This window comes from Anarhichas minor, unplaced genomic scaffold (genome assembly GCF_050575085.1).
Source record: "Anarhichas minor isolate MPS153535 unplaced genomic scaffold, ASM5057508v1 ptg000024l, whole genome shotgun sequence".
Classification (NCBI taxonomy): Eukaryota; Metazoa; Chordata; class Actinopteri; order Perciformes; family Anarhichadidae; genus Anarhichas; species Anarhichas minor.
Window position 1 is genome coordinate 2,693,666 of NW_027466470.1, and position 21,722 is coordinate 2,715,387.

The following is a 21,722-nucleotide window of genomic DNA, read 5'->3' on the forward strand; positions in this document are numbered from 1 at the left end:
TTGCCAGCTCACTGTGTTGCTCAGCTCATTTCTGTTTGGCTCTGGCCTTGCAGCGTACAGTGGGTTTAGTGGGTTTGTAGTTTACAGTGGATTTATGAAAGCTGCTTTTCTAAAAAAAAAAACAGCTGGGCTGATGAGAGCAGAGTGATAAAATATGAATTTAAGCTTAAAATAATAGTAAATGAAAAATATTTGGGCACTTTAAAAGGATGCTCTACAGCAGTTTCTGTCCGATGAAAGTAATAAATGGTGACCCAGTCAACTACACCCATGCCCTCTTGTCTTTAGATTCACTGCTATCAGACCGTTGGCCTGAGTTCGCCCCAACTGGAGTGTACTGGTCCAGCTTTTTGACACCCATTGGTGTTGGCATCCTGGGGTCTGGTCCTCTGTTGGGACGGGGGGGCAGGTGGCTGTGGAGGACAAAGTGAGTTGGCACTGGAGCGCTGATGGGAGTGGGCGGCCGAGACGTCCTCAGCTTAGCGGTTCCATCATTCACCTTTGTGTGAAGAGGTTCATGTTTGAGGCCGTTCTTTGAGCTTCCACTGGGGCAGATTCTTCTGATTGAAAGGACGTTGCTGTCCTCCGTCGTGGTTGTCGTAGTGTCCACACTGCTTTGCTCCCCTTTACTCATCTCCTCCAACAACATCTCCCTTCTCCTCCTCCACGTCACCATCGCCTTCACGGAGCTCACCAGGTCCACCAAACTCAGCAGGACGGACAGGGAGGCCACGGCCAGCATGAAGTTGAGCATCAAGGTCTTCTCCGTTGGTCTGGAGATGTAGCACTCGACGCCGGATGTGCAGGGAGCCTCGTAGCAGTGGAAGCTCCTGGGAACGGACAAACCGAAGAGAAAAAACTGGCTCGCGCCGAAAACCACTTCCAGAAGGATGCGTAGGATCACAACCAGGAAGTAAACGCAGTAGAAGCGCGGCGCTCCCCGCTCACGTGGGAGGTCGTGAAGTGGGGCTTTGTGCGGGGACAGTTCTCTCGAGGAGTTCGAGTTCTCAAGGGTGAACGGTGACCCTCCTCGACTCCTGTCGCAGTAGAAACCTCCAACATAGGGATGCGACAACACGTTGTGCACGACGTAGGTTGCAAACAGCACGTGGGGAAGACAGAGGAGAATGAGGTGGAAGAGCCAGAGACGGAAGACGGACACGGGGACAAATACGTCAAAGCACACGTTGGAGCAGCACGGCTGGATGGTGTTGCAGATGAACCTTTCCTGCTCGTCGCTGAAGAGGGTGAAGCCGGCCAGCAGGAGGACCAGCAGACGAAGAACCAGCATCAACATCCACCACATTTTGCCTGGAATGGAAAAGAAATGATCAAGTTACAATGAATGATAGATTACACGAGGATAGAAGAGAATAAATAGGATTTATAGGGTGAATAAAATAATCAAATGTATCAAACTAAACACAATGAAAAACAAATTGTTATGATTATTCCTAAATACATGAACATAAAAAGCAATAATTATAAAATATCAAGATCATGACAAAATACACACAAAAGAGTGACAAATTTCACTTTACTTAAAAAAATAAATGCCTAAGATTTAGCAATCTTAATGTATTCTTAATGCGCCTACACCGTTAATTATTTCCAGGGTTTCACAAGATTTAACTAATTATTTTGCAATAGATGACGGTACAGGCTTAAATACAGTAATTCCACAGCGGCATACCGTTAAATTACAGCAATATACTGGCATAACTATGGTAAGTATACAGCTGTCATTTCACAATAAATGACCGTTAAATCTTACGGTAACTTACTTTGAAAGTACTGCAACTAGTAGGCAGTAATTCACTGTAAATATATAAAGTCAAGCTAAGTTGTTAGCTCTTTACATTCACTGTTTATTTGGGTTAACAGACGTGTAATCATCATGATATAGAAGATAAACATCAGTATAGCAACACTGCCTCAATTCTAATATAAAGAAAACAGCGTACCCATAAAGGAGACATTGTGGCTCATAGTGATGAAGAGTAGATCTTTTGCTCCCATCATCGTCATTGTTCAGCGCAGACCCTGATCCCATAGAAGAGAAACCAGCCAGGACTCTCAAGAAAAGCTCCTTTACAACAAATCCATGAGGGAGCCGCTCCTGAGCCGCTGTCCCCTTCAACACTGTCCCAGGACGATACACCGCCGACCCTCAGAGCTCGCCACTAAATACAGTCACTTCCTTTTCTTACTGCTTCTCTCTGTTGTCTGCGGAGGCCGGGACCCGTGGAGGGAGCTATTCTTACCGGGCTGCCATCAAAGCATTGTTGGGATGTCGAGGCACCTGACGAGATGCTGACGTACGTAGGCCGGCTTGTAATAGAAAATCATAAACCTGAGTGAGACCGCTAAATGGCATTGAGTCGTTCTCAAATTCACGTTTAGGAAATCATCACATCATAAGACCATTAGCGGTTATCAGTTTATTAGATGGAAAGCTCAATGGCAGCTTAACCCTAACCCTGTGGAACAAAATGCTCCTCTTGTCGCTGTCAAGAGTTTATCAAATCTGCAAATCACAGAACCATGAGAGCACTTTCTTTCATCAAAAAATAAAATAATTCATTTCAACTCTTTATACATTATACAAAGTTCATTTGCAAAATAATTATGTTTACGTGATCTAGTTTTCAGACATGTGAGAGAAAGAAGACATGAAAGTTTGTCAGCAGCAATTAGAATTAGAATTTATTGTGTGTTCAACATAATAATTTGGGGTTTTTAAATTTCTATTCTTTTAACTCCAAACAGTGAACATCTCAGGACCGAACAGCAGCTCTGTTCTAACACAGTTTTTAGTCGCTATGTTTTAAAAAGCTGCTGAAACCCCTTGAACCCCGTGAGCACATGCATGCAGGTGTACTGTGGTTAAATGATCAACATCAATCACACTGATCGGCTGTGAAGAGGTCCGCTAGGAAATAAAGACACTGGAGAAGCAGCCGGTGAGCTGGAGATTATTTTTATTTTCCAAATGCACTGTAGATGTAATGTTGAGTTATCTTGCTCTGTTATACTGGGAAAACAACAAAATGATCATTCCTTTTAATATTGCAAAATCATATCGCAACTGCAATACTATTCAATATAATCACAATTAGATATGTTTTAAATCCCCTCCAACCTGAAAGTACAGTTTAACCCTCAATGCTCAGATGTCCACTAGATGGCAGCACTGAGGAGGGCTGGTTCAGCCTTCATTACATGTTACAGCTTGAAAAACATAAGTGGTAGTAATTGTTTGATTATTCACGTCCCCCAAAATAGGAATGTATCTGTTGTCACTTTTTTCTATTATCTAGTCTGTCCTCTTTTTTTCTTTGTAATAATCTTTGTTTAAAGCCAAAGTATATATGACGGAGCATCAGAAGATTAAGATTGAGAAGACTACCTGAGTATCGAGAGGTACACTAGAAATACTGTAAACCTTGAATACAAATATTCACAAAGGAGAAAACTTGCTAACACTTCAGGTATTCTAAGACATGTCAAAGGAAATAAATAACCGGTGGAAAGTCCAGTGCAACACTACTGTTTATGAAATCAGGCCGCTGCAACTGTTCAACTCACATGATAAAAGGAAAATAAATAATACGCTTCGCTGTTAAGTTGCAGGACCATCTCAAAGGCAAGTTATGTCACATCTTTTGAATTAGATAAAACCCCGAGAACATTCAACAGAGCGTGGATACATTAAGACACGGTGCTGCGTCCTAGGAGGTTTTCTGGAGTCTCGCAGGACTTTCTCAGTTGGTCCAAAGCTAGATTTGTCCCCACGGATGATATAGAAACACCGTCTCTCCTTCATGATCAGAACAGTTGAGGCACTGTGAAGGCATCGGGCGAAGTCAGAAAGCCCCTCTGGCATTCACTACAGATGTGGTTTCACCTTCTCGCCTCCAGAATCCACGGTGTGAAGGTCCAGAAGCTGATCTCAGGTTTCAGTCACTGTTCCGCCAAGATCCACGTCTTGGTATTATCTGGGTATCCAAACTGACATTCCTGAACTCGGCACAGAACCATGTTGGTACGTTTCCACTCGTGTGTGTTCTTTGGGTTTTTCTCATCCAGCCGGTGCCAATGTTCAGTACATGGCAGATTAATGGTGATTAGGAGAGGATTGCAGGGACCCATCTAATCCCACACAGATTGTCCGTGCTGGCCGAGCGCTTCCTGGCAGCTCTGCGCGCATCCTTGTACCTGTCATCACATAACCTGGAAATAGCCTGAAGACAGAGGACATGGAAAGGGTTTCTTATGAATTATACTTTCAGTATTGACAGTTTCTGTCTGAGGAGATGATTAAAAGAACACATTAAAAGGGACTAAATTCAAAATTCAGAGCATTAATTTAGCAGAAAACAGCTATTTGCTATGTAAAGATAGAGTGGAATGTCTGCCTGAGCAGAGAATTTTTACAATTATTCTGATTGCTCAATGTTCTATGTCTTTATCTCTGCTTTAGATTGCCACCACATTGTATCAGTTAGAAAATAACGTTTAAAATCGTGTGTAAGGAAAGCACTGCTTTCTACTACAGTGTCTTCTTCCATACTACCACTGGGGCTGCCGAAGTAAGAGATCCTCAAATTCTACACGTCAGCTTTACATCTAGTCGTTGTTTATTTTAATGAGGAAAGTGATAACAAACCACTGAGTGGTTGGAAGCGCCTCACCTCTAGTTTCTGGGCCTTGTCTCTGCTGAGCGGCTCCAGGGGGAAGCTGAGGTTGTTGGACTCCGACAGCGATCGCAGGTCAAAGTAATACTTGGCGTAGACACTGGACGGCACGTTGATGTTGAACTGCAGCAGCTCCAGAAACTGCCGCTCCAACTCGTTCCTGTCGGAGAGGAGTGAGCTGGAGGTTCATTCGTGAAAAGATGTTCTACATCACCTGACTGAACCGCTGGCCTTCTGGAACAAACATGTCTCCATACGGAATATCAATACAAGTCCTCGCCTTTTATCCAGCTTTTTTATCCATCTTTTTATTCCCAGGCGATCATGACCAGTCCTGGTAACTTGGAAGGTTTTAACGCGAGGTCAAAGAAGTTAAGTTACTACCTCCCAAAACAATAACAAACAAATGAAGACAAAAATATTTCTCACTCAAGACAGTCCCATCTCCAGCAGTCTGCTGTTTACCCCTCAAGGGTCAAGTGTTTCTTCACTTCCTCCACATTGCTTTAACACATTAATACCAGCGTCTGTACATCTTTTGTCCTTGCTGTGATGAAATCTTTGATGTCAGACCAAATCTACAAGAAAACTATTTTGAGGGATTCATCTTCGTCGTCCCCTTTTGTTCTGGTTCTGAGCTCAGCCCTAATCCTAATCCTAATATGAATCTGAACCAAAGTCCTACACATAAAGAAACAATCCCGTTTCTTAAAATAAACTCACATGTCCTCCACAGTGATGTCCTTGAGGATCTGGCAGTAGTCGACGTTCCAGACGGCCTGGTCGTCCCAGACCTTGGAGGCCAGCAGGATGGCACCCAGAACGATCCTCTTCCAGTTACCCGGACCGATGTCGATCTCTGCGTAGGTCAGGAGCCTCTCCAGGTAGATCTGCGCAACAACGCAGATAAAAGTGTAAAGTCACTGAAAGCTGGCCATGAAAGTAAAGCAAGTAGGCCGTGATTTAAAAAAGACAAAATAAGAAGCTATGAAGAAGAATAGCTGCAGGCCGAACAAGTGTTGGTGTCAGGAGGTATGCATCCGCTCTTCCATGTATCACATCCTGCATTCATCACCGGCCTCTGAGACCCACCGACACACGCAGACGACATGCCATTTTTTGGGATGCACAGTCTCGTCGTCGCCAATTTACACACATCCCTGGCTTGTCTCAACACATCAGGGTGATATGTCCCCCGGGGCCTGAACAGACACTATGTGATGGTGTGAGTGTGAGGGTTTGAGGCAGGTCGCACCTCACTGTCGAAACTTTGGAAATGCTTTTTCTTGCTTCTGTTTTCCATGACACAAGCCAAGCAGAATGTACATTTGTGTATGTGTGTTTTATGTTATGATCCAGGACATGAAGGAGGATGGAGGAGGTTAAAAGAATCTCACCAGTGTGACGATGGCGCACTCGGCAGTGAGCTGAGCGGAGCTGAACAACGTCCTGACAAACCGGTAGATTTGCTTCTGCTCTGGATCTTGGTGGTCGTAGTCCGGCGGCACCTCTGATTTCTGGGGGAAGAGATGGAGGGAAGAGGTGAAGAGAGGAGGGAAAGATTTGGGTATAAAGAAGGGAGGAAGGGTTAAGAAAAAGACATAAATGAGGAGATTTAAAAGCACAATGACTTCACTGACACAGTCAAGAATCTGACCCAATACTAACAAGTTAAAAGGAGGCCAATCGAACGGGAATCAAAATCAAAATAATGCAGATATTTGCACAAAATGTGTTTTATGAAAACTAATTCGGTCTTACTGAAAGAGGATGAAGCTTCTCATCAAATATATCCACCAGCATTCCTCCTTCTGTTTCCCTGGCATGAGACACAAACAAGTGAAATTGTGGATTTCATTAAATAATACAAATTTTGACATAAGACTTAATGTGAAGCTTCTAGCTGTGAAATTGGTTAAACTGGGAAACATGTTAATACATCAGTGTCTGTTGAAGATGACTGAGGACCCCTACCTGTTCTTTATATGGTAGTAGATCGCCAGTGACACACTGTGAATAGCAAAGAAAGTAATACATGTGTTAATATGTTTTAAATACACTAGAACTGCAGAGAATACATATTACATCTTCCGATCATGCTTTTTACCATTTGATGGTGTTTTTGAGGTTGGGCTGGCTGACTGTGTTCTCGTCTAAGAAGATGGTGGAGCAGGAGTTGTATTTCCGCCTCGACGTTCCGTGCTACAAGCACACACACACACACACACACACACACACACACACACACACGCACACACACACACAGTGACTGTTATTAGAGTGTACATGTTGTTGTCTGACCCACATAGAGCAGGGTGTCGTGCACAGGGGGAATGAGAGTCAGGCTAAGGGACACATTCTTGTGTTGCATGTTGTTCTTTTTTTTAGCTGGAGAGGAATTGTAACAGTTGTGCACTTACATTATTGATGAAGAGGCTTTTTCGTTTATCTCGCACTACAGACAGAAAGACAGGTTTGTCAGTAAATTCAATTTATTCTGCTTTGGCAGCAGCAAAAGAGACAAATACAAAACCCAGCAACCAGTAAGACACGCTGCTATCACAGGAAGCACAACACAGCGACGGGTTAGCACACCTCACAACGTTAATCGTGATATAGAAAAAAAGCTGGAAGTGTTGAGACAACACGGTTAAATAGCAAGTTAGAACGGTTCGAGCTTCAACAGACAGAAGACAAATGCGCTGTTACACCGCTAGAGGGAGACAAAGTCACACTCAGGACTACTCACCATTCCTGCAGGGCACCTCTGAAAAAAGAGGAACCAAAAACCTTATTCCGTGTGCAGCAGAGTCGCTGGGTCTGTGACAGCAGGGCCCAGTTACACAGCAATAGTTCTGCTCTTTCCTAAATACAACTTCAAGACAGACTTTACCTGTTGCATAAAGCTTCCCTATGAGTGACTAATTCAAGACTGATTTAGATAGTCTGTCAAGCATTATGGGTGAAATAAGACACTTCAGAAGAGGATGTGTGGGATGCAACAGCAAAAGTGACACCACACCAAGTTTGTGATTAAAATAATAATTAGCTTAAAGTAATGGATAAACAGTTCAGGTAGTTAGCTAATGGTTAGCTAAACGTAATGAACAGATTAACTAGAAATGATGGGTAAACAGTTGGAATAAGGAAGACGGAGGGTGGATCACTTGTTTCCCCCAAAGACAAAACCAAATATTGCAAATGACAAGTAACGATATTGGTAACTTTCAATCTGAAAATGCTCATTCATGTATCCCTCTCATGCCAGACATCATTCATTCTTTCTTTGTTTTTTTGTAGCTGGCTGAATATTCATCAGATGGCACATATATGCCTAATCTCTGAATGAAGAAGTCCATAAGCCTGTGCAGAAAATGTAATGATTTAATATTAAATATGATGCAATGCCAAATCTAATATCTGTATGACACAAAGGATTACATTTAACAGGGAAAACTGCTTCAACATCACAAAGCTTGACTTGTCTTGCTGTTTGTTCCCCCGGCCTCTTAGACAAGCGATCATCTCATGCTGTGGTGTTCATGGCTCTAAAAAACATGTTAATATTTCCTCTGTCACAGGATGAACGAACTCCCCCACAAAATGCTGAAGCTCTCATTCGGATGCCCCCGGGCAGCGGCATAAATTAGTAGTCATCAGCTGGCCACAAAAGAAACTGCTCTGGGATCAGAGATCCAAAATATTCAGTATTACTCCACTAAGAATCTTTTTATTTTCATCCAGAGCCTCATTATCTTCATCATATTTCATTATCGTGTGTGTTCTGTGTGATGCATGCATGTCAGACTAAGACAAACTTGGTGACACTGACTTCACATCTAGTTTGCATTAAAAGGACAAATTTAAAAAACGGATAAATTCGGTCACATCCCATAAAACGGAGCTACTCACCGTCGTTCTGGGATTTGCTGAGGAATATGGTGCTGGCCTGCGGATGGTCCGATGGATTGTACGCCATATTCAACTCTGGCAAAACACAAAGCATTGGTGTCACTTTGTGAAATGGGAACAATGATCAGGAGACACATACACTACTATAGTCAAAATCTGCATGTTAGCATCTGTGAGAATGTTGGTATGCTGACTCTGGCATTTAGCTCAAAGCGCAGCTGTACAATCTCACAGAGCTGCTAACTGCTGTAGACTCTCGGTCTTCTCTTCTAGATGACATAAAATAAAACAGCACAGCTAATTAAAAGAGCTCTTAAAATGTATTTACAAGGTGACAAGATTCCCCTATATTGTTCCATGTGTTTCCCTTTGTAGGTCTTTATGCTTATTTTGTGTTCCGCCGCGCTCACAAACACACCCAGGCATGATTCATGTTCCCATCGTGGCCTGAGGGCACGAGTCACATACGCGTCTGTGTCTGTGCACATCTTATAAAGCACGAGTGGAGCACTCAAAATATATGAGCCCTCATCACGCACGCCAAAAAATGCTTTTTCTTTCAGGTAACAGTTGCAAGACAACGGTGGTTAACTGAAACCGCTGCTTCCTTTACTCTTTTTCACAGCCAGCACCCTTTAAAAAACTAAAACCAGCTGCGGCGTTCAGGAAATCAATGGACTCCAATCTTTCCACTGTGGTCTAAGCCTTAGTATTTTGCACTCCCAGCCTGAACTTTACATTTGGAGAATTGGAATCCAGCAGCGCTCTCCTTCAAGTGAGATACATGCAAAGTGGTAGCTTCTGGTGCACTCATCGTTAAAAAATGCCCGGCATGCAGATCTGCACTGCTAAATGTTCTGAGTCCTACACGATATGACTGCAACAGACCCAGATTAAGAACCAGGGTATTTGATTACAATGCAGACGTTCAGGGAGCGGCGTGGCCGATCATCTGTCTCAGCGACAGCAGCTGCTGTGGGACGACTGTCTGTAAGGGAATAAAATAAATACCGCTGCTGTTAGCTGTAACAGAGGTATGCTAACAAACAGGCTTCTCTTTCTAACCACCAGACCAGCCTGCAGGCTGTATTCAGATGAATCTTGCCATGGCTCCGCATAGCAACATGATTCATGACCTTCACCATACTCATTTTAGTTAAGATATCATTTCCAAAACTGCTTGATTTTTATCTAATTAACAAAAAGATTTTTGTTTTGTCTTTCAAACTCCCAGAGTAGTGTTGTTTTTAAAAGATTAAACACTTGTGACTGACAGCAGAAACATGTTTTCTGAATGGAAATATTAAAGCTAGGGTTGGTAATCTTCAAACAACATGTATCATTCCATCCTACCTGTCTACCTATCCACCTGCCTTCTTGCTCATTGTGCGTCACCGGAGTCTTCCACAAGCTGCTAGCTTGACAGCTGTGAGTACCAACCGGGCAGCAACCTCCGGTTCCGAAGAGTAAAGCCAATGCGGAAGTGTCTTAGAACTTGCATTCTCTCCACTGACCAGCAGGGGGCGACACCTTTTGGTTGCAAAAAGGCAATCCACAAACCAAAAGGGTGACGTCACGATGACTACGTCCACTTCTTATATTCAGTCTATGGTACCAACGAAAGCCATGTCCGGTCTTTACGTTCATTTTGAAATGTTTACGTTCATAATAATAATTTCAGGGGAGTGGCTTTGAAGGGAGGCCTGAAGGGACGGCTCGTCAGTGCCGCCGCCGTTGCCGCCTTTCCCGCTAAATGTAACGACTTTTGGAGCTAGTGCTGCTAGTTACTGTCATTGGAAAAGAGTTAGCAACACCGCGCTGGGTTTTTCAGTTGGATCACTTTCTCTAAAGCTAGCGTACTCTTGCTAGTTTCTCAAGTTTCTCTACTTTGCTTCATAGCACAGAATACCAGAACAGAGGGTGAGGGTGACTTTTGGTGAGGCAACCCTGAAGACACCTATAGCCACTTGACAAACCTGCTGGTGATGATTGGTGAAGTGTTACAGAAGGCCTGTCTGAAACATCTGTGCATTTCACTCCCCTGAAAAACAGAATGAAAAGAGCATTCTGGTAGATTTTGGTGTGCAAACTCTTTTGTGTATACACTCATTTGAACCCAAATGCCACCTGAACACAGTCAACCCTGCTTACCCCACCAGGCTGAATGGTCTGAGCTTGGATTAGACTTGCGACAGTTTAGCACTTTATGCAACAGTAATCGGGGGGGTATCGCTGCATCCGGCCGATTTCAACACGTTCTCATATTGGAGCTTAAACAGGAGCTGAGCTGGTGTTCAGTGTGAGATCACTGGCCCAGTTGGGGTTCAACATGAAGGATTCCCAATTGACTGAACAATAAAGCATTCTGGTCTAATGTTACACATTTATCTAAACACTGCGAGGAAGTTGCATGTGCAGATAAACACGAACACAGGCCAGTTCCCGTCACTGTGGAATCATTTCTCACAGGTGACACCGATGTGTCAAATACATCACACACGTGTCAAACAAGAGTCAAGGCTGCCAGTCACACAGAGCTGACTTAGCTTTGCACTTCAGTCTACAATAGAAAATAGCTGCCTGTGTGTTAGGAGTTTTCGTAAGCCTGTATGACGGTAGCAAAGTTAGGCTTTTGAATGTTTTCTTTCAGCTTTTTTTCAACAGCAGCAACAGGGGTTTTGGTACCCTCTGAACCCCAAAACCCGTCCGCGGGATTGAAAAGAATGTTTTCTTTAAACAATCGCCAACACTACACCGTTTGTCTTAGCCAGAAGCTGTACAAAAAACATCATTATCGTCAGATTTCCATCTGTCCAACATTCTTTGAATACATCATGTGCGACGACCGCTTCCGTCAGAAAACGCAACCAAAACAAAGCAAAGCATTTCATCAAAAACATTTTATTCTACATTTCTCATTTAAAAACTCGGCCCGAATACACATTTTGATTTAACCAGATACTGTAAAAAACATAAAATTCTGCGCTATTCAGGGCAACTAGGAAGCCATGATTGACTCGGGTGAGACCAACAATCACGTGACAAAAATTCAGTGAAAATTCGACTAAACTGCAGGCTACTGATCACGAGGAGAAGAGGAGACGCTGTAAGTAGAGGTTGTGAAAATGTTACTAGTTCAATGTATGAAGCACGTACACAACACAAAAACAACAAATGTTTTAAGCATTAAACCATTATCATGATGTAGAATTCCCATAAGAGTCTCAATATCTTGTCCATATGCAAATCCAGGCCTACCGAGTGGAATTCCCAGACTGCACAGCAGCTGGTGTCGAGTGTTGATATGTGATATTCAGAACCTCCAGTACACTTTAACGTAGACTCACGGTCGGCATCTGCACAGTGAAACAGGAGAAGCTAGCAAGCCTACCTGTCTGCCTTACTACTCTTACATAATGAATTAACAACAGCCGCACCCTGCTCTTAACGGCCCGATCACTAATTGCACTATAGCGTTTCTAACATTGTGTTTATTTTAAAATGTCCTTGAAACCTTTTTAATTCGGCAGCACACAGGGCTGCTGGTGGACAAGCGTTCGATTTTGCAGTTTGTATTCTGTGCCTGTTTGTTTCAAGCATCTTGCTGCGTCAGTGTCTCTGTCCTTAAATGTGGCGGTCTCAGCAACATGGCGCTGCTATCTGTTACCACAATCTGTTTTGTTTTGAGGCTGCATCAACCTTATCCAGTTTTCCCAATTATTTACTTTAGGTCTATGACATTCAAACGTCTTTCAGGGTTTTGTTAGATTTTCAGATTATGAAGTTGAAATTTACAATGTACAGAACTTTAAAAAGTTCAATATTTTTACTTCAATGCCTCAAAGGGCCAGATGGACAATTTCTCAAGTGACCTACATTGAGGGATTGCCTCCACGCGATGAGCCAGCGGCTATAAGCTAACAGTGCTAACAGCAAAAACAGTGCTGACAGAGCTAACATTGTTAACCTGAGCGCTAAGCTTCCGCAACAACGCCATGGGTTCGGGACGACGCATCGCCGTACGAGCGCAGTGCAGAGCGGCGGCGATTAGCTAGCCAGTGGGGCACACATAATGGGACTAACATGCACACGAGTCCGGACTGCACAGAGGCGCTCGGATTACAACACACACGGGGAGAATGACTTCATTATCTGCTCAGGACGCCATTACTCCACAATATCTTTACACAGCAAATCACTATTTTCTGATATATTAATACTCTGAATTAAAAATGTAGCACTTTTAAATATTACTTTAGGCTTTTTACTGAATCTGCCTCTTTTAGCTAATCCATTGTTTAGTTTACTCATTAGTTTAGTCCCGCAGGTCTCAATACAAAAGCTCTGACTAGCCAAGGCTTCCGGCTGACACCAAATTGGCAGAGACGCTAAGTAAACTATCCGGTGAAGAAAATAGACCTTCTAGCATCTATAAACCAAATGTTGGCCGGATTGGATGTGTGTTAGCAAACATTCTAGCCATAAAATCAGTTTCTACCACGCTTGCTATTGGTTTCCTCTACTGTATCTTGTGTTGAACTTCTACGTTAGCTAGTTTAGCCCAGTTGACTTCAAGCTAGCCTAACTTTCTGGGTAAGATAGCAATTACAGTCACAAATTAAAACTTTAGTTATGGTTATTTTTTGTATTGTAAATGATCAGGCTTTGCCTTCTGGGATTATTTCCGCCTCAGGAGCAGCTCTGCCTCTGGAAACTGAGTTGCATCTACAATGTGAACGTGATCCCAGTGTTATTGTTGGAGTCTGTGGATGAGCACGAACCCTAATTCGCTCCCATGCAGTCGACGAACATGTTCACTGTTCAGTGATGCTTATGAATCTATGCTGGTTTCATTTTACAGAGACATTTGGATTCCTTTCAAATGTGCTACACATGAGTGTGTTGTGCTAAATCTATGGTGAGTATGGTGATTGTCTGCTGATATGTTATCCTGATAAAGGTAACAATGCTAGAGGTCTAGTTAGATGGCATTGGTTGTTGTAGCTTTGCAGGATTCAGACAATTTATGTATTGAATATTACAATAACAATATAGGTCAGATAGAGATTAATAACGTTAGTTTAAAAGAAATCTGGTGAATTGTTGGGCCCTACTGCTAGTGTTGCACATTTGTTCCATCTTCATTATCATGTCACCCGTCAAACAACAGGAGGATGTCATCCTAGCCCCCTTATACTGTTTCAACACACACATACAACCACACACACACTGATCCCAGGCCTTGAGCGGTACGGACCCAGCTTATACGAATAGAACTGACCTGCACACACACGGCCCCGTATGCCTGGTGCGAGAAAAGGGAGAGCACTGATCACATACACTTCTTCTTTTACATGACCAAGATCTTTTACTTATAATGACGGTAATCTAATTTCATTTCCAATCTGTATTGATGACAGGACCCGTATAAGGCATAGTTCTTTCTTTTTTTTCCTTTAGCGCCTCTAGGTGGTGTATCCTAAGTCAACGTATCCTCATACAACGGTTCACATGATATCTTACTAAAAGTCACTCTTCATTTTTTGGGCGTTTTTCTACGAGAAAGCCAGCAACACGTGTCAAGTCTTTTCAAATTAAACTTCCGTCTTCACAGGAAACAACTCAGTTAAGTTTAGGCAACAAAACTACTTAGATAGGTTTAGGAATAGATCGTAATTTGGGTTAAAATAACTTCCGATGTGCTGTTACTGAAGTACGCAAGTTACGTGACAAATAAATCAACGTTGACGTCTCGTTTCACGCGGGGAACGAACAGCGGTTAGCTTTTTTTGGATATATCTTTTCAACTTTCTTTGGGATGAGATGAGAAAAACATTTGTGATTACTTTTGAACTTGTAGCGGGGAGTGTTGAGTACAAATAGGAGAGAGAGAGATTAAACATTTGAGTACTACCTGGGTGTACTGAACTTCAAGGGGTTGGACCAGGGTCACAGGGCCCAGTCGGATGACTCATACTTTTGTTTGTAAGCAGTCAGAACTGACACTCTCCTGTAATATAGTCTTTCGACATGTAAATCTGATTGTCTTTAAGTGTTTTCTGTCTCGACAGCTCAAAGCCAACGTGACTTTCTGAAGTGATAATTAGTGAGATGAGGTGGTCTTGGATGGGACTGGGGAGCAAATTATTCCCATTAATAGTCAATAAATCAAACAAGGCGCTTCTCCTGTGAATATCCTGACCCTGAAAGGAGTAATCCATCAACAACAAAGGAGGAAGAACACAAGCATCTATTTTCTGACCATTGATTTTGGGTGTTTTTTTCCAGCTCAGACTTTTAATAGATCGGTTTCCTCTCCGCCAACGTGGTGAGCGGAGCCAGTCTTCTGCCCCTGGTGAAACACATGGCTGCTGCTGTAAAAACAGTTATAGGGCTTGATGTGGCTTCTACAGTGGAAATAATTAAATGCATTGTGCTACTTCAGCAAAATGCTGTTGCATTACTTTACTCCCTCTGGACCAAACTTTCAACCTAAACACAGCTGGAATCAGCAATGTGGTTAGCTTTTTGTTTTGATCTTTTAACTTAATTCGAGGCCCACAATTTTATTGCTCTGTAAAGTGCTTTATGGCACACACGGCTTGTTAAAAGACTGTACATTTCTCCCTTATTTCCACACCTGTGTCCTCTGCCATGCATGTGACACGGGGTGCCGTGATCTGGATGAAAAGGATAACCCCGCATGACCAAACATGTTGTTTGATGTGCCGGCTCTGAGCAGATGAGAAGCAGCTGATTAGAAAAATGAATTAAGAAGAAAACAAGAAAGCGGGGGTGGGGCACTGTGCAGCATGAATGAGACACTGAATGAAAATGACCTGCCCATGTGTGTTTATGTACATTTTAAGCATTCGGATGTGCTCCGTCTGTCATGGCAACATGCATCATCCCCCTCTCTTCTCTCCTCATCGATGTCAATATCCTCTCTGTTGCTTTAAATATGTTCTATTAGTTTGCTCCATACAGCCCACAGCTTCCACGGCTCCCCACATCACCTCTTCATGATATTCATGATATGACTAATTGCAATGCAGTACTAACCTCTCCAGTCATTTCAAACACACCAGTTGTCCTAACGCACCACCTGATTAGCAACCTATACTATACACACCTGCTCTCCATTTGACATCAGTGCAAGTCGTTTCCTGCACAGCCCTGTTCCTCTTGATCTATTATGCAAAGATGAAAGATAAGCTACGTGATTGTAGATGTCGCACTATAACTAGTACAGTCAACCCAATAAAGAGGGGAATAAACAAGAGCTTAAGTTCAAACATAAGATATCCATTTGGGAAGTTACGGCACATGCACCTACAGGTCAAATAATGTAACAAACAAAAATAACATTTAAGTTTGACATTTACCAACTTTTAATCCAGCTATCCAAACTATCACAACACAAGGTTTACCAAACACTGGGGAGCACCCCTCCACACACTGCACCTACAGAGAAGAGCCTCAGCCGATGCATGATGCCTCACAGAGGGAACAGTCATCAGTCAGAGAAACACAGTGGGCTTTGTCAAAGAGAGGCCGATCATATGACGGCTACGTCTCTCTTTATCTCCATCCATCTTCTACCTCCAGGGGGGCCAGTCAGTTGGTGTCTCTCCATTAAACAGAATGTTCCCTCTACCCCAGCGTAATATATATGTCAACTTTTATATTTATATTCAAAATGTTGGGTTTTATGTGTTCACCAATAGGAGAACACAGTGGAAATGTGCAATTATCCAACTACAGTCTCGTGAAATACTCTATTATATTATACTCTTGTGCCCAGGACCTAGAATCCTGTTTTGTTTTGTTTTTTTCCTTTTTTTCGGGGTGACATTTAGTTACAAATCGAAAGTTAGGTTTAGGCAACAACCACGTAGTTAGGTTTAGGAAAGCCGTCACAAACATTAGTTTCAGTCAACAAAACAAACGCAACAAAACCACAACAACCCTCTGGGACACGCCGTGTACCATTATTCTGTTATTTTGAGTTATTGGTATAAACAAAACCTCTCACTGCATCACATCAGCAAAACATGAACAATTTAAATTTAGTGTGACTCAACTAAAAGACTTCTATCAGTTTACAATCTTGATTTAAGATGTTTAGTGGCGGGGCCGCCACAAAGTTTACATTTGGATATCAGAGTGTGTCTATAAATAAACTCATTGTATTTTCTGACTTTCTGAATTCCTGTGAATGAGCTTCAATAGAGAGCATTTTGTCTATATGTCTATGTTATTAACACACTGTCTTCATATTGCAACGGCATTAGTCATATATTTAGTGCAAGAGCTTGTGACCAAGATTTGGGTATTTAAAAAAAGAAAAGAAAAAAGCTCATCCTTCAGGTCAAAGAATGAAAACACATGCTGACAAAATAACTGCACCTTTCATGACAATATGAGAGCCATGCAAACCAGCGAAAACCTTATTTCTCCCAAACTAAGCTTTCTGCTGAAACTCTATCCAGCGTTACAGCTCTGCCAACGCTTCAAGGCCGCAGGCCAGTGAAATGATGGTAATGGTGTTATGCAGTGAGGAGATAATCTGTTCTTAAAAAACAGAGGGTTCTGGGAGGTCGTTCTAGGACTCCAATAGTGATGTAATAGTCCAAACTGAGAGAGACACAACTGTCTGCTGTGAGGGCGTGGCAGCAAAGCATCTGTCCAGATACATTATGCTGATGTTTTACTAAAACTGACTGAAATCATATTGCAGTTAGAGCTGTCCTTCCAAAAATAACACAAAATGACAACAAGAAGCACACGAAGTGAGCAGAAAAACTAACCAATCAGTTGACAACAATCCTGCAAAAGAATAAGAAAAGGTAGAGAAAATATGGGCACACAAAGAAATAATTAGACATTAGACAATTTCCCTTTTTCTAAATTGTCCAAAGGATCATTGTGTTCATCACTTCCATGTCATGTTGGTGGGGTTTGGGATAAGATAGAGGGGGCTCTGTTTTGTGTTGCTGAATTGTTTAATTTATCAACATTATTATTATTAAAGCTCAAAAATGTTAATTAACTTCCATGTTTCGTGCCTGAGTACCCCTTGAGAATGAGATGGTGCATCTCAAGGAGTTTATCCTCTAATTCAATTCTGACATAAAAAAGACAAACTCTTGATAAGGTGTACTTTGGTGTTCCATATTCGTACTCCACCATATCTGAGGTTGGACTCATTCATTAAGCAAATTAAAAGATTCATTGAAAAATATTCCCTTGTGCTCTCACGTAAAATCTGCTCCTGCCATTGCGTTGGCCATGACGCTGGTCAACCTCTCTGTGGACAGAATTGGCTGCCACTATATGGCTTGAATGCAGCGGGCCCATTCCAAAATTCTACTGGGGTCAAAATCTAATTGTACTACTTCACACCCATTCAATTAGCAGCAGATGATGTCTTTGAAAGCAGCGCGTCACGCTCTAAATTGAGGCGTTAATTCTTGGCAACCACGCGTCCCCGGTGGCTGCTGCTATCTGCTCTGACACAGGCTCACAGCTGCCTCTCCGGGCTTTTCTTTGGGAGCGGTGAAGACTCTTTCTGATGGTGCAATCCGTAATGAAGCCCACTAATCTCCATCTACCGTACTGTCTGTGAACTAACATAATAGAGCCGACACATTAGACACGCTGCGGTTTCAATCACCGCACCACTGCCGAGACAGATGGCCTCTCAGCACGAGTCGTCTTCAGCCCCGTCAAGAAGCGCCGGTCGACTGTTAATCACCCGTCTTTGAGTCTTCTTCGTGTCGCTTTTTCCGCTCTGGTTGGAGAGCATCTGGCAATATATGCATGCCATTAAAGTTAATGATCCAAGACGTTGATTTAAAGACTTTCCCGATGCTATGACACCAGCCCTGCCAAAGACACCGTGGCCATAATATTAACAACATAAGCACCCACCATAACGCAAAGCACTCCAGTTAATAGCAATCACAATGGCATACAACATGTAAGTGGCATACACTCCTCAAGTTTACGAGAGGAAATGACATCACTGATCAATAAAACACAGGTCCCCCGCCATGCTGACGGTGTAAAGGGATCCACTCTGTTTGGTAGTAGACAGTGAAGACTTGACGCTTCCTACAGCAAAGTGCACCAACTATATATATATATATATATACATATATATATATATAATACCCTTTATTGATGTGTAATCAGCACTGAAGATCAGCACGATCCTCTTTTTCTCCCAATAACGACTACAAGTACATTTGTAGAGTTTTGGTCCAAAAAACAACCCAGACCCATGAGCCTTTCTGTTTTGAGATCACTTCCTGATACTGGGTCAGATTTAGTTTTAACACCCAACAAACTGCAAAACAAGCCCGGCAGTCACACCTACTTTTATGTTGCGGTTCAACAGCTGTTCGGAGGTTTGAAAGTAGGCCGAGTTTGAACTTCTCTCTCAAGCTTTCTTTTTTCCCCCTCAGTCGTTTTCGTCAAGAGCAACACCGTGAATGCCTTCATGGAAAGACTGTTCAAAAGTGTTCCCATCAGTCCCATTCCTACAACGTTCTTGAAAAGACATCAGGGAGACAGTGGGATGCAGCCAAGAAGAGCAGCAGGGTTTTATAACACTGACGGTTATAACAAAAGGCTAATGGAGACTATTAAAGGTCATCACACGAACACATGTCCGCCGCCTTTAACCTTTAACGTTAGCTTTTTACTTCTGGTGATTGCATTTACGCTTCAGAAATCATATAAGTAGTGTTCATTTGTGAAGATTATATTGTTGAACAAAACATGTAAATATCATTAACATTTTTTTTACCACAGAGTTTATTTAGTAGACTAAAAAATGGGAAAAATCCCATTGGCTTTTGTCGAAGGAACCAGTGCGATGGTAACTTCTGGGACTCTATTACCTCAAGATCTAATTCTTATATGAGTCGATATGTTGATACACTTAGAAAAATACGGGATATGCCCAATAACTATTCAAATAAAGGCAGACTTGCTGACGCTGTATTATGCGACACAAAATTTCAAATCATGCTGGCCTTAGAAAGAGTCACCATTGCTGATAAAATGTGTCGTATACAGCTTCTGAGAAAAACCATTCACATGTAATGGTCGGCTGTCGGCTGAAAATAAGCAACCCATTTAGTAGACACTTTCCAGTGTGAATGGGTCAATTGTAATGCATATTAGCATGTGTGAATGGAGGGGGCTGCGCTCCATAGCTGCATTTTCTTTCATGCTCAGGCTGAAAACAAAGAGCAGCACAAAGGAGTCTGCCCTCATGAACGGGACGCTGCCCGCACATCAGCCTGCAAGGACACATGGGAGTGAAAACACACACATGACTCTTCCATGTGCCTGGCCGCACCGATGGCTGACATATTTCTGCCAGTCGCTGGATATCGCAGGGAGATGAGTGTGAACAGAGGCAGCAGCGATATGAGAAGATGTAATAGAGATCACTCGAGAGGTCAAGAGTCATCATTCAAGATTTAAAAATGAACGATCTCTTATTTTGAAGGCTGTAGTGGCTCTATAGAAATACTACTTTCTGCCCACAGTATATAGTGTCCCAAGGCTACAATATACAGCTTATATGTAGTTTAATACTCACATATAACGGTGGATCTGGTATTCAATATTGAGTTAAAGTTTCATTTTTTTTGCTTCTACTTGTTTTCTGAAAGTGTCCTCATGTCATGTTTTGGTGACTTGAAGACATTATCCACAGTTGTATTTCATTCAGTTATTAGTTAAATCATATGGTATTTAGAGTCCATACACGTCACTAACAATCACTATAATATACAGTGCCCCCGAGCCACATGGCCCTATATGTAAACACATTGTTTGAGTGGGTTGACATAATTTTCTTTTAGAAAATAAACATATTTCACTCAATTGAAATGTAAAATTGCATTTAAAAAAGGTCACATTAAAAGTATGTTTGCTCTAGTAGCGAAGAGCAGCTCATCAATAAATAATGTTTTAAATGTGTTCAAACACTAGATATTGACAGAAAGTGTGAATATGATATATATATTTTTTTCTCATCAAAGAATGAATCGTGTGTTTCAAGTAGTCTATGAGTTATGAAGGAAAATGTGCAAAAATATATAGATATACTGTATATTCACTATCCCCCCAGTCTCCCCTATGTCTGTACGCACTGTACACCGTTACCATGAAACTGTATCACTGTGTTTGTTTCTTATTGTTCTCACATGTCGTGGTGACAGCCTAAACACTCTTTATATTGTTACCGTCGACGTTCTCCCGGTCGCTGATGTGCTGCAGGTTGCATCCCGTCTCCTCCCTGCTCAGCTCCGACTCCTGGTGGTACGACTCCAGCCGGGAGTGGGTATTTCTGCGGAGCTTGGGGCTGGAGGGCACGCAGCAAGAGGTCGTGCTCCCCATCTTTCTTCCCCCTCTTATCGACCACCCCTCAGATGTAGCGTTAACAATTCCTTCCCGCTGAAATAGGAACTTGAAACGACGGGTTTGCCAACTTCACCGGGGCGAGCCGGTCACCGTAGATCACCAGAGCGCACGGGGTGCATCCGTACAGCAGCGCCCATGGATCCCGGTAACGGTCGGTGTCCACGGAGTAGGCTGACGCGCGGGGATGAATATGTCACTTCCACCGGTTGTAGCCGATGTTTGTAACGGGCCGACCTGCCGCCGCTATCCCAGGCATCATGTAGCAGGAGTGTGTGCGTGTGGGTGTGTGTGAATGTGTGTGTGTGTGTGTGTGGGGGGGGGGGGGGGGGGGATCGGTGTTGTGGCTGGCTGGCTGGCTGTCAGGGCGATAGACCGACAAGGGAGGGCTGCAAATCCCGAGAAAAGGTTCCGGTTCAAGTGGGTGTTTACGCCTGACAGAGCGGAGAAGATAAGAGGACGGGTGACACAGATAATACCATGATGTATTGCTGATAAGGCTGATATATATATATATATATATATATGGACCTATTTGTTGTTTTGTTTTTATCCTAACAGATTCATCCACGTCTATCTACTCATCTGGTCATGAGATGGGTTATTGTTAGGCAACTTTTTTTTTTCCTATCAAATAAGTGAGTCATCTGAACTTGCATAGAGCGCATTTAA

General features: G+C 42.6%; 2 protein-coding genes across 2 annotated transcripts; both read right to left on the reverse strand.

The window, feature by feature from the left end:
- Nucleotides 1-262: 262 nt before the first annotated feature.
- On the reverse strand, nucleotides 263-2,019 carry LOC142956185 (gap junction delta-4 protein-like). Its single transcript, XM_076097583.1, has 2 exons — nucleotides 1,965-2,019; nucleotides 263-1,311 (listed from the first exon to the last, which is right to left on the reverse strand). Exons 1-2 carry the CDS (start codon nucleotides 2,017-2,019, stop codon nucleotides 263-265), a joined length of 1,104 nt encoding a protein of 367 aa, XP_075953698.1.
- A 954-nt stretch (nucleotides 2,020-2,973) lies between these two features.
- On the reverse strand, nucleotides 2,974-21,346 carry LOC142956305 (cyclin-Y-like). The gene is made up of 11 exons (XM_076097828.1): nucleotides 20,876-21,346; nucleotides 8,610-8,684; nucleotides 7,447-7,464; nucleotides 7,118-7,152; nucleotides 6,805-6,899; nucleotides 6,672-6,707; nucleotides 6,459-6,516; nucleotides 6,095-6,214; nucleotides 5,421-5,587; nucleotides 4,695-4,857; nucleotides 2,974-4,244 (listed from the first exon to the last, which is right to left on the reverse strand). Exons 1-11 carry the CDS (start codon nucleotides 21,027-21,029, stop codon nucleotides 4,128-4,130), a joined length of 1,038 nt encoding a protein of 345 aa, XP_075953943.1. The 5' UTR covers nucleotides 21,030-21,346; the 3' UTR covers nucleotides 2,974-4,127.
- Between the last annotated feature and the right edge of the window lie 376 nt (nucleotides 21,347-21,722).